Genomic DNA, 14,293 nt, shown 5'->3' on the forward strand with positions numbered 1-14,293 from the left:
ACGTCCAAAATGGACTACGGCAACCTGCTCTATTTGGGTACCCTTGAGAAAAACCTGAGCCGTCTACAGGTTTTGCAAAATGCCGCCGCCCGGCTGGTGCTCAAACTGCCGAGAAGATCAGCCTCCAAAGCCGCTCTCCAGGCCTTACACTGGCTCCCGGTCAGAAGCAGGGTGGAATTCAAGGCCCTCTGCACCTGTCATCGGATTATTAACGGCAGGGCACCCTTTCCACTTCAGGGTCTCCTGACTCATTACGAGCCGACACGCGCACTCAGATCCTCTGGATCAGGGCGCCTTACCATTCCCAAAGTGACCAGAGCTAGGATGGGCGGCAGGTCCTTCAGGTATCTTGCCTCATCCAGCTGGAATAAACTTCCGGTTGCGCTGCGTTTGGAACCTACAGAGTCGATATTTAGAGCAAAGCTAAAAACACTCCTATATGTGAAATAACGGCCTCCCCTCAGTACCGCCTCTTACCATGCTCGTATCGGAGCGCGGGGATACGCCGTTGTGCGTCACCATGCGCTTTACAAGACCCCCTATTATTATTATTATTATTATCTCCGCCTCTACCATGTGGCCGCCCCATCCCAGGAGGGACACATCCGACAACACTGTGTGCTCCAGTTGGGGACGGGAGAGGGATCTGCTATTGACCCAATGCTGGTTCGTGAGCCACCACTTCAATTGTTGTACAGTGCCCTTCGAGATCTGGATGTAATCGGACAGTTTCCCCTGATACTGCGACCACTGAAACTTCAGGTCCTACTGAAGAGCCCGCATATGCTACCTGCATGATTGATCAGCAGGATGCAGGAGGCCATGAGGCCAAGCAGCCTCAGAGTCATTCTGACCGAAACCCGGGACAAGGGCCGAGAGATCGGAATCATAGTCTGAATGTCCCGGACTCGCTGTTCGTGAGGATAGACCCAAAACTGCGCCGTGTCCAGAACAGCTCAGATGAAGAGGAGATTCTGAGAGGGAATCAGGTGCGACATTGGCACATTGATGGAGATCCCAAGCAAATGCAGGAGGTCGGCTGCAGTCTGAAGGTGGGAGACGACTGTCCGGGGCGAGCTCGCCTTCAATAGCCAGTCGTCGTGATAGGGGAAGACTGGAACCTCTGATCTGCGCAGATGAGCTGCGACCACCGCCATCACTTCTGTGAAAACCCGAGGGGCGCTGGTAGGAACAAAGGGGAGCACGGTAAACTGAAAGTGCTCGTGGCCTACCGTAAACCGCAGGTAACACCGTTGGGCCGGGAATGTGCAAATTTGCGTCCTGCAGGTCCAACGCTAGCATCCAATCTCGAGGGTCGAGGGCAGACAAGACCTGAGCCAGAGTTAACATCTTCAACTTCTCCTTCCGGAAGAAGCGATTGATGTCCCTGAGGTCCAAGATAGGACACAGGCCCTTGGGCACCAGAAAGTAGTGGGAGTAACAACCACTTCCTACTTCTGGCGCAGAAACAAGCTTGATGGCCTCCTTGGCCAAGAGGGCCGCGACTTCCTGTTGAAGAAGTGCCAAGTGATCCCCCGACATGCGGTGGTACTGGGGTGGCATGGCTGGAGGGGTAGTCTCAAAGGGGAGGGAGTAGCCCCTTTGGACTATTTGTAAAACCTACCTGTCCGAAGTGATGGTGTGCCAGTGGGGCAGGAGATAGTGAATCCAGCCGCCCACTGGCGTTTGATGGGCCTGAAAAAACAGACTAGGAAGGTTTGCAGGCAGTGGTGGCTGGGGTGGAGGTCGACTGACCCGACCGCTGGCCCCCTGACCCGGCTTGGCAGGTCCCACGTCCATGTTGAGACTGTTGCTGCGCAGGCCTGTGGCTCTGAAGCGAACATGTCGGGCGCCCCATCCGTGGCCATGAAAGGAGCAAAAAGCAGAAGGCGGAGGAGGGAGTGTGGTGGAAAGGCCCAAGGACTTGGTCATAGCATGCGAGTCCATAAAGAGCTCCAACGCAATATCTGCTTTGTTGCCAAAGAGGCGAATGCCATCAAAGGCCATGTCCATCAGAGTGCTCTGGAAATCCCCAGAAAAACCAGTTGTCCACAGCCAGGCGTGGCGACGGAGAGCCACTTTCGTGGAAATCGCTCTGCCCAGCGAGTCGACGGTGTCAAGGCCACAACGGATAGTTAACTTGGCTGCATCCCTCCCTTCAGCAATAGCTTGAGAGAACACTGTCTGGGCCTCCTCCGGACATTGAGGCAGCACACGCGCCACCGTATCCCACACAGAGTAGGAATAATGTCCCAAGAGGCATGCAGTGTTTACCGACCGCAGCCCAGAACTGGGGGAAGAAAAAATCTTCTGACCGACCTACTCCAGTTTCTTGGATTCCCTGTCCGGTGGTGCGGTAGGGAATGCGCTCGGGGGACACAGAGGCTTGGACAACCAAGCTCTCAGGAGTGGGGTGTCGGGAAAGGAAAAGGGGATCACCCGGGGCCGGGCGATGGCATCAGGCCACGTTCCTATCCACAGGAGCCCCTGTGTTGGGCCTGGACCAGGTGTCCAAAAGAACGTCAGAAAGTGCTTTGTTAAAAGGCAGCAGTGGCTCCGCAAAGGTAGCTGCCGGCTGGAGCACTTCTGTCAGGAGGTTAGTCCTGACGGCCACTGTAGGGAGCTCAAGGCGGAGGGCCTCGGCTGCCCTACGCAACACCACTGCGTAACTTGCACCCTCCTCTGTAGCCACGGTAGAAGGAGTTAGCATGCCAAGGTCAGGAGAGGTATCAAGACCACTGGCATCCCCCAGCTCCTCTAGCCAGTCCGGCTCAAACTCATATTGTGCTGTGAGAGGGTCCTCAGACCCCTCCCAGTCCTCCCCTTCCTCCGAAGGCTGATGAACAGGCCGAAAATAAGGAGGATGGACATAGGGATAGAAATCCCCCATTGGTATCGGCATCGAGCGACGGCGGTCCGGCGCCCTATCCACTTCTGGGCTGAAACCGGGGGAGACGTCGTCTGAGATGGTGCCGGTTCAGAAAAGGGGGTGGTGATGGACAGAGTATCTGAATTAAGCAGAACACTCCTACCCAGTCCAAAGATCAGGGCTTGATCCATCACCGTTTTTAGCTCACTGCACCATCCCAGCTCAGAACCTGGCTATATGCAAATTAGTCTGTCCCTGGCCCAGTGCATCATGGGAACAGGGCAGACCAAACTACCAAGCCAATTCTTATACTGGGAAGAAAACAAGCTTCCGGGGACCGGTTTCTGGCATTTCAGCCGTCTTCGGCCCGGCTTGCTTGAATCCTGATGGTGCAGTGAGCAAGGGACTCACATCTGAGTATACCCTTCCACGCTTATGGTGGACAAAACGATTCAGAAAAGGGGGTGGTGATGGACAGAGTATCTGAATTAAGCAGAACACTCCTACCCAGTCCAAAGATCAGGGCTTGATCCATCACCGTTTTTTAGCTCACTGCACCATCCCAGCTCAGAACCTGGCTATATGCAAATTAGTCTGTCCCTGGCCCAGTGCATCATGGGAACAGGGCAGACCAAACTACCAAGCCAATTCTTATACTGGGAAGGAAACAAGCTTCCGGGGACCGGTTTCTGGCATTTCAGCCGTCTTCGGCCCGGCTTGCTTGAATCCTGAAGGTGCAGTGAGCAAGGGACTCCCATCTGAGTATACCCTTCCACGCTTATGGTGGACAAAACGATTCAGAAAAGGGGGTGGTGATGGACAGAGTATCTGAATTAAGCAGAACACTCCTACCCAGTCCAAAGATCAGGGCTTGATCCATCACCGTTTTTTAGCTCGCTGCACCATCCCAGCTCAGAACCTGGCTATATGCAAATTAGTCTGTCCCTGGCCCAGTGCATCATGGGAACAGGGCAGACCAAACTACCAAGCCAATTCTTATACTGGGAAGGAAACAAGCTACCGGGGACTGGTTTGTGGCATTTCAGCCGTCTTCGGCCCGGCTTGCTTGAATCCTGATGGTGCAGTGAGCAAGGGACTCACATCTGAGTATACCCTTCCACGCTTATGGTGGACAAAACGATTCAGAAAAGGGGGTGGTGATGGACAGAGTATCTGAATTAAGCAGAACAATCCTACCCAGTCCAAAGATCAGGGCTTGATCCATCACCGTTTTTTAGATGGTTTTTGAGATGGTGCCGGTGGCATCGACGTCTGTGTCACAAGGTCAACCGGTGTCGACCGGGATCCGAGCCCGTATCCAAGGAAGTCCTGCGGCGCCGAAGCTTACAGCGATGTCTGAGTCGTTGGCAGTAAAGAGCTAGGAGCCCAGCCGGGCCCGCGGGGCCCGACGGTCAAAAAAGGCGAGGCCCGGAGTAGCTGACGGACCCGGGAAGGGCGAGTAGGCCGGCGGCGACTGCGCAGGCTCCGCCGGCACCGCAGTGAGGCATACCCGCACCCTCAACTGCGTCGCGCGATCCGCAAGGGGAAATCTGTGAGCGACTGCGCTTCTTTGACTTCTTGGAATGCTTCGTCTTACCCGACGCTCAGTGCCTAGACTTCGATCCCTATGAACGGTGGTGGCAGCTCTGCGACCGGTCCCTCGACCTAACACAGGACCGGGACCTTGAGCGGAGCGGGGCAGACTGCCGGACTTCCAGCAACTTTCGGGTACGCTCCCGCAAAGACTTCGGCACCATGGCCCGGCAGTCGGAGCACAACTTGGGGTTGTGGTCGTGCTCCAGGCAGTAAAGACACACGCGGTGCAGGTCCGTCACCAACATCATTCGATGACAGTGCCCGCAGGACTTGAACCCTGGCATCCCTACTGCACCAGGAGTTGATTGACTCGAAAAATATAGACAAAAAGACTCGAAAAAACTCAGTCAAAAGTGACTGGGGGTACTGCTCTCTCCGGATCTGCGCTTGCTGGATAGGAAGAATAAATGACTGACGTCAGTGTGCGAGGGTGGTGTTTAAGTAGCTGCCGCAACGTCATCTCGGTGACTACAACACCAACAACGGACGCGGAGCCTCAAGATGCCACCTTCTGACGCGCAGAGGTACTGCTGACGAAAACTTGTTGGATCCAGTCTGACGCCTGGGGGTAATTCTAAGGTAAGGAATCTATCACTACATGTTTCTTTCAGGTACAACAAGTTACTTATTTTAGTAATGCCTTTTCTGGTCGGGACTCTAACTGCATATACCTCACCTTTTGGATAACTCAAGGCGTCAGACTGGAGCCGGAAACTTTTTCATAGCAATTACCGTTAGTTTCGGCAGGTAGTGTTTTGTGGTATTGCACCACTTAATGCCGCCTCTTCTCATGCAGACATGACGTTGCAGGCAGTATATATGCATCGCGTCAAGCTGGCGTCAGTTTCTTTCCTTACTCTGTCAGTGCCAACAGACGTTGAGTCTTAAGAAACTATCATTAAACTAGTGTGCAGGTTTTCGATATTAGAATCTTATTACTTAATTATTGTTATGAGACCAGTTCAGAGAGTGGAAGATGGGAGGGTAGGTGAGGAATGGGAGGGTAGGTGAGGAATCTGCGGTTAGATAGAGTTTCTACAAACAAAGGTGTTAACAAAGGTAAGTACCTTGTTCTTCTGATTGAAACTTCTAAACGTAGATTACTCACCTTTTGAATAGATCCCAAAGCAGTACTGCCCAGGCTCCGACCACCATCACATTTGTGAACACCTGAGGTGCTCTAGTTAGGCAAAGCGGATCATGTGAGAAATGAAAGTGCTCTTTGCCTACCTGAAGTATGCATCCCTCAAGTCCAGCACTACCATCCACTCTGTCAGATCGAGGGCAGATAGAACTTGAGCCAAAAAGAGCATCTTGAGTTTGACTTTCCTAAAGAAGTGAGAGGGCAGAGATCCAGGATTGGAAGAAGTCCTCCATCCTTTTTCAGAATCAGAAAGTAACGGGAGTCACTACCAGGCCCAATTTATGAAACAGGCATTTTGTCTATTGCTCCCCTGGCCAAGAGAGTCAGAACTTCTCAGAGTATAGTCAAGTGATCCTCCAGCAAACGTTGTGTTGCACATAGCATATCCGGAGGATGAGAAAGGAAGGGTAAAGAGTAACCTTGTTCCACAATCTGAAGCACCCAATGAACTGAAGTGATGCTTCTCAATTCAGGGCAGGTAAAAGGTGATTTAACCTCCAACCGGTCGATCGTGGGATGTCAAGATCAAATTAAAGGGGTTTTACTGTAGTTGCAGCAGGTGGAGCGGAGGACTCAGTGGAATGCTGTCCTTGGAAACGTGAAAGTTGACAACCTGCTTCCTGCCCTCTTCCTTTAAAGGACAGGGCGGTCTGCTGTTGTTGAGACTAATACTGCCTTTGTCTCTGCATGAAGCCTCGTCAAAAGCCATTGCTGCTGGGAAAACGGCTGAATTTGAGTAGCTAAGTCCAGTGAGCGTTTGGTGGGTTTACTACCCATGAACCTTTCAAGGGCTGAATATGCCTTTGCCCTGAAGAGCTTAGAACCATCAAAGGGCATATACATCAACAATTGTACATCTGAGGAAAAGTCGGTAGAGAGAATCCAAGCATAGCTTCTTAGCACCACACTGGTACCAACTGCTCTACCAAGACATCACTGGTGTCCAATTCTGCCCTAACAGAATACTTTGCAGCATCCTGTCCATCATTGACCAGATGCTGTAATACCTGTTGAATTCATCAGAGACTACAGTCAGAACATCAGCCATTGTATCCCATAAAGAATGGAAGTACCTCCCTAAAAGACACAATGTATTAATCATTCTAAGAGTTAGGTTGATCCATGAAGACTTCCTTTGCATATGCTTCCATTCCCTTCAACTCCCTTCCAGGAGGAGTGGGTGAAAACACATTTGAGTTGATAAGACTCATAGAAGCCTGAACCACATGGCTTTCTGGCCTTGGGTTTTGAACCAAACATTTTGCGTCCCCAGAAGCTGAACTATGGCGTATTAACTAACCTGCCTATTAGTTGATGGGCAAGATCCTGGTTTTGCCCAAGTGCCCACTGTAACATCTGTTAATGCTACAGTAAAGGGTAACAAAGGCTCTTGGGATGATTGAGCCAGGTTCAACACCTCTGACAGGAAAGTTTGTTGCCTCCCAAGTAGTGAGAACAAGGTCTAAGATTTCGTCAACCCTCACTATTACTGTGGCGAAAGAATACAGTTGCCACACTGGCCAGTGCAGGATAAGGTGATGCCAATCTTATATCAGGCAAAGTGTCTAACCCGCTAGCTTCCCTAAGATCATCTTGAAACTCACCTTGGGTACAAAAGGGTTGACATTTATTATCATGGATTCATTCTTCTTCTCCGCAACCTGGATCGGATTGGTCTAAAACTCCTACCCTAGGTGGAGGAGCATGATCTGAATCCAACAATATGATTCAATCTTTGATTAGCACTTGTGATCGCGTTGACAACAGTACTGGATGAGGCAATAGTGACATCAATTGCGGCGCCAAGGATGAAGGCAAAGGGTATTTTGATGCCAGATTCAACGGAACTGGACCAAACGTCAACAACTTCCTTGGAGCGATGTTAAGAGGCACAGCTGATGCGGTCGGATATGCTGATGACAGTTCAGCTGGAGGCCTCCTCGGATCCATAATACCCAAAGGCACACCAAAGGGATCCGGTGCAGTACCAAAAATGATCTTATCCATCTTGAGCTGATGGAGCTCATCTGGCGTGGCTACCTGATCCAAAGGAATCTGCAAAGAGAATGGCGTTGCTGCCGGTTCCTTAATGGGGGATCAGCTCCATGCTCTCGAGGTGCCAGATGCATAGGACAACTCTCAATAATGTGACTGTCTTGATGCAGGTTAGCCATGTTTATATTTCTTGTGTTTTTAAGGCTTTTCCTAGACCTACTTTGTCTTGAAGAATTCCAGTCGTGAAAAAAAACGCTGGACTCTCTCTATCACGAATGCGGTGCCGCCAACTTCGATCTAGTCAGGGTCTTCGACTTCCACAACTCTGTGACCGCCAACTTTGACTTGCAGTCACAAATAGCCTATTTATTAATCTTTGCACACAACCAGCACAACTTCAAGTCGAAGCCTGTAACAAGATACCAAAGAAAGATGTTGTGTGGATCTATAACTAACATCTGAAGGTTGCATGACATACAGGGTTTAAACTCTGACGGTTTAGATAACATTTTTATCAAAGAAAATACGATTTCCAAAGAAAATTGCCAAAAATTGTCAAATGGCAGTTGAAGCTCTGGATCTGCGTCAGCTGGGCAAAAAGAAAGGAACGGATGCCAGTGTGAGCAAGTGACGCATATAAACTGTTCCCGACAGCACACCTGCACATGACGAGGTGGCACGATATTGCACAATGCCTTCAGCCGAAGCTGGATGGAATTGCTATGAAAAACGAATATGCTACTTACCAGTATGCATCTGTTCTTGGCATGTAGGGCTGCTGACATTCATATCTGTGCATAGATCGCTGCCTAGTGTTGGGTCCGGATGATCGCACATTGTTGTCCTGGAAGAGTCTTCGAAGTATCACGAGATAGGTGGCTCCTCCCCTGGACTAGAGGGAACCAATATACATCCGAACCCAATGGCGGAAAAAATCAATCTGAGGATGGAGTCGATGCCCATGCGCACTGTAGTCCAGGGGAGGAGCCACCTATCTCGTGATACTTCGAAGACTCTTCCAGGACAACAATGTGCGATAATCCGGACCCAACACTAGGCGGCGATCTATGCACAGATATGAATTCAGCAGCCCACATGCCTCGAACGATTCCAGATCCAGTTTGACACATGGATGTATTCAAAAGGTGAGGGATCTGCGGTTAGAAGTCTCTATCAGAAGCATCTGTTTTCCTCTCTCATGGATCATGTTTTATTGCATACACTTGCACCATTTATTCAAGGCATAGGAAAATGAATTATTTCATAATGGTGGTTCAACAGCACAGGAATCCCCACAAATGTACAGACTATTGCAAAACAATATAGTAAATCCTCTACTGCATGAACCTAATGAAAAGATTGCGACTCTAAGCAGAGTTCAATTCTGGAGATTTGTTATGTTTATTTTAGTGGAGTCTGTTAAAGAACACATTTGATATTCCTACCTTGTCTTTGTTTCGCTCAATACTTTTTGGGAGTCCAAAGCCTGGTGATATTTTTATTGTCCTTTCACCACCAAAGTTATCAACCAGCTGCAAGTCATCTGCTGTCAGTCCTAGTATAAAGAAAAGAGATTACTTAAGATAAAATGCTGAACTAAACTGAACAGGAATTCTTTTTTGCTGGTATCATCATGAGATGTGTTATCACCTACATTTATGTAATAATTCTCAATTGAAAAGCGTAAAATAAATTATCATACTATTTAATTTTTTGCTTATAGGGCACACCAGATTGTACTGCAGATCTAAGAGCACTAAATAGGAGCAGAAGAGGGTGCTGTAGACAAAAGATATAGGTCTTTAAGCATTTTCGATATTGCTCTTAGTCAGTGCTACAGTACAAGTCCATGGGTGGAGGGTTCCAGAGCAGGGTTCCAATATTATGATTGTTCTTCCACCAAATCAACCCTGTTTAAAGCAGAACACATGGAACAGAAGATGGGAGTCTTATCTTGGGTCCTACCAGATATTTACTGAACAGCATGTATGAGAGAAGGACCAGGCAAATCTTATAAAAGACTTAGAGGATGACACAAAGTGCTTCAGACTGTATCTGCAGCGTCATTTGAATCCAAAGCAATGGCAGATAGGCAGGTGACATACATGGTTGTGGCTACACAAGACAGCACTCTAGTCTTGCATCCATGTTCCTGCAGGCTCTGTGTATTAATTATTAGCATTGTGTGGATCTGAGGTAAATGGGGCTCCAGAAGACCAAGTAAGAATTGGCACAGGCAGCCATCGCTTAGCTGTGCATTGAGGACGACAGAAAGGGGCATTTTTTTTACATCAGTGTAATGCCATATGTGCTCTCACTCTGATGGCAGACTTCCTTTTTATGCACTGCTGCTATGGACCACATGCACTGTACTGTTGCAAATGCGTTGAGAAGAAACTAGTTACTTACCTGTATACCATGGTTCTCCAGTATTGATATCTTTAATAGATTCACATGCTTGTATCTTCCCCGTCGTCATGGTGGGAGTTTCACAGTAAATGAATATCAATAGCAGTAAAAGAAGAAACTGCATAGAAACCCATACGGAAGTATAGTGATTGGTACCCTATTATCATTATAATGTGGTCCAAAACCCAGCCAATCAGCTGCCGGCCCTGACATCACACTCCCCAGCAGAGCCACCATACCTCAGATTTCCAGCCCGAGTGAGAGCCAAGGATGTATCTAGAGATAAAAATGGTCTACCTGAGAAACTGGGAGGTAGGCGGGCCGCATGTGAATCTACGAAAGATATCAATAATGGAGAACCATAGTGTACAGGTAAGTAGCTAGTTTCTTCTCCAGTATTGCATCTTTCATAGATTCACATGCTTGTATCAGAATAGAGAGCAGTAGGTACACAATATTGTATTTCCAGGATAGAACCACCCCTTTTTTTTTTAACCCAGGGCTCTGCTCCTTACTAATAGGTTAGAACAAGAACGTAGCACTAAGCAAAAACATTCATATATATCTGTGTGTGTATATATATATATATATATATATATATATGTGATCAATACTATGTCTCCTTGTTGGGTTTTTGCACGTAACATTTATCTTTTGTACATATGTTTTCACGGTGATTCACTATTTATGTATCTGTATTAATTTTTGGGTACACCTATTATTTGAGGACATAGACAATATGCTATTTCTGTGTTTCCTGATAAATATGCTTTTTCAACAGTCTGATTAGTGACAATGACATTCCTGTGGTATTTATACCAAATAGCCCCTGCCCTATAAACATGCTGCTACAGTCGTATGTTTACATATTGCGTTGATTTGCACTTTGATAGATATAGATGCAACATTATAATGTTTACAATTAGCTTATTTTGCACAAAATCATTAGTATTACTATTGATTTTTTATTGCATCTATCATGACATTAATTATTTTTAAACGACGCATTTTGCACTTTTTTACGCAATTTTGCACTGTGAATATTCTGTGTAGGCGAGGGCTTTTTATATTTGGTATATTTTTTGTATAGGCATTTTAAGCTCTTTTTATGTCTTTTTGCATTATTAACTTAAATATCACGGGTTTTTAATATTGTCAGTTTGAAATGTGGATTCTAACCAGTAAATGAATTTTATTTCTGACTGTTGCTAATTCGAAATGTTTGGAAAACAGACTACGCCATGCATTACCAGTAGTTTGTCCTCGCTTTCTACTATCACGAGGTGTATGACGAAAAAATGAAAAAAATGCACTTTTTCACTGTTAAGCATTCAGTATTTAAACGCAAGCATTTCCAACTCTGATTGTCTGTGAGCAAGGGCGGATGCCCGAAACGCGTCAGATTGCTTGGTTCAGCTTCTGAATAAAATCTGTGCTTGAAGTAAACTACTGGATCTGCGTGATTTCCTGGGTCGCTGCGGTTGGAGCCTGGGAGGTTACACTTGCTTGATATATATATATATATATATATATATATTATACACGAATCCATGTACATTCTCCTCCTATATTTCGAGGGACCCGCCAAAGATTCTGATCTCACTTCCTGTTTGTTGACAGGAAGTTAGACGGGAAATGTAGTTTTTACAATTTTTACAATTCCAAATTCGTTGTTTACATTTTACTTGTATATGGTTCACGATACACATTACACAGTATTAGAGGTGATAGTCATTTTCCTGCCAAACGCATATGTCGATACACATTTATCGCGTATAAGGTATTTCAATTTGGCCAACCTGATTAAACTATTCTTGTTCAAACCGATGGGTCCATTATAGATATAATGTTTTGGCAGTTCGGTATAGGTTGTATAAATTAAACTGCCCACCAGAGGGCTAGAATAAATAGACCCATTGGTTTGAACAAGAATAGTTTAACCAGGTTGGCCAAATTGAAATACCTCATACGCGATAAAATGACTATCACCTCTAATACTGTATAATTTGTCCGTGAACAAGCAACTGCTGTTGCGAAACGCGTTGGTTTGTACTTATGCTCGAGTATTGACAAAGAAAATAAATAACTGGGAAAGTAACCTGTCCTGTGAGTGCTGACTCATTCTCTTGGTGAAAGGGATTAGTGTATAATAATTTGAAAGCGGGGCTCTGCTTAGGAGTCTCGGCACCGGTGGAGAGAGCGCCTGAGGATTGCAAAACTGAGCCAAATTGTTGGATATATATATATATATATATATATATATATATATATATATATATATATATATATATATATAATCCAGGGATCGCCTCAAAAACATAGAAGAGGTGACCAACATTGTTACAGCGCCATGTCATTTCCACAAAAAAAAGTTTTTTGAAAGACTGGTTTACAGCTAAACTCGATCTAACTCTTAGGCACTACACCAGATTGAGAGTTAAAATATAGTTATTTATGCAATTTGCCGGATTTACATGCAATGTATTGTAATACGTAATGGCAATGCTTCTGATATAACTGAGCAATAGCGCGTGGTTCCCCATTCCAAGATGGCGGTACCGTTTTTGTGGAAATGACATGGCGCTGTAACAATGTTGGTCACCTCTTCTATGTTTTTTGTTATGCATAACTTACCACACCGAGCAGGGTGGTTCACGTGTGATCAAGACACATTGGTGTCGAAACGCGTAGCGTGTTAACCTGAGAATAAACCTTTGATGCTAAATATGGATTCCTGAGTGCGCATATGTTTGTTGCCGTGAGGCGATCCCTGGATTATATGATATCGGCTCTCTGTGGTCCGCCGATTTCTATGCGCCACCTGGCCCGGGAGAAGAATCCCAGCAGGACCCAGTGCTTTGCTTTGGATATATATATATATATATATATATATATATATATATATATATATATATATATATATATATATATATATATATATATATATATATATATATATATATATATATATATATATATATATATATATATATATATATATATAATGCAACATTGTAACAAGAAAAAGAACGTAGCATGGAATTTAAAATTCGAGGGTTACCTTACTGAAATAGGTGTCGCAGAACTTTTTGTCCCACCGCTGAATCCTCTTTCCATGCTGTGTCTAGTAAAGGTGTGCACATTTGTCCATGTTGCCGCTCTGCAAATGTCCGGGAGTGATACTGCCTGCGAACAACGCCATTGAAGTTGCCATCTTTCTCGTGGAATGAGCTTGATCTCTGGATCGCAGAGGTTTTCCAGCTTTCTCATGGCATAAAGAGATGGTAGAAGCAATCCATTTTGAAATACTAGATCTGGACAGAGCTAAGCCTTTTCTAGGCCCAGAGAAGGCTACAGACAGTTGGTTCGTCTTTCATTTTGCTGCGTAAGTTTTATTTGTGGAAACTGCCCTGGATTAAGAGAGGATATCACTGCATTCCTGCAAAATATTCAAGAAATGAAATTCGTGCTCATGAGGTTCCAGGCTGACAAGTACAACGATGTCAATTGTGGATGGAGAACTTGTATCAGAGGAAACTGTACTCTTGGAGCAACCGACAACTGGAGAAGCTCCGAGAACCAGAACTGTCTTGGTCATGCCGGTGCTATCAGAAATAAATGGTACAGTTCCGATCTAATTTTCCGAAACACCCTCGGTATCAGAGGGAACGGAGGGAACGCGTACGCAAACATTCCTGTCCAGCGTAGATGAAGGGCATTTCCCCAAGATCCCGCTTGAGGGAACCTGCTTGCGAAGTGTTTGCATTTCTTGTTGTATTTTTTTGCGAACAGATCCAGGGATGGGGTGCCCATAGACGAAACACTTTCAGTGGCTGATCTTGAGCTAATTCCCACTCGTTGGAAACACTGTCTGATTTGCTTAGGATGTCTGCCCGTGTGTTGTGAACTGCCTGAACGTGCTGAACCTGGAGAGAGATGTTGTTCAGTAGAAGCCAGTTCCAAATCTCTAGAGCTTGTGCCGAGAAAGGCTTTGACTTTGTACCTCCATGTTTTAACAGATAAAACATCGTTGTCGTACTGTCCGTCCTGACTAGTACCGGCGAATCATGAATTCTGGGGAGAAACACCTGTAAAACCTGTAATCCCAAGAATAATGATTTTAGCTCCAGCAAGTTTATATGAAGCTGAGCTTCTTGAGTGGTCCAATGTGGTTGTATTTCGAGGGCTTGTAGGTGTGCCCCCAAACTTTGAAGAGATACGCCTTTTGTCATGACATAACTGGGGCATTGAGGCTCGAAGAGTAGCCCTTTTCATAAATG

The 14,293-nt window shown here is 46.1% G+C and overlaps 1 protein-coding gene across 1 annotated transcript in view; it reads right to left on the minus strand.

Annotated features, from left to right (window-relative positions):
• The window catches only part of CEP290 (centrosomal protein 290), a 1,386,965-nt gene that overhangs the window by 1,072,823 nt on the left and 299,849 nt on the right, over positions 1-14,293 (minus strand). The window contains exon 17 of the mRNA XM_086918001.1: positions 9,050-9,159. Within this exon, the coding sequence (XP_086774127.1) occupies positions 9,050-9,159 (110 nt within the window). The remainder of the gene's footprint in view (positions 1-9,049; positions 9,160-14,293) is intronic.

The sequence above is a fragment of the Lissotriton vulgaris genome, chromosome 1_1 (genome assembly GCF_964263255.1).
Source record: "Lissotriton vulgaris chromosome 1_1, aLisVul1.2, whole genome shotgun sequence".
Classification (NCBI taxonomy): domain Eukaryota; kingdom Metazoa; phylum Chordata; class Amphibia; order Caudata; family Salamandridae; genus Lissotriton; species Lissotriton vulgaris.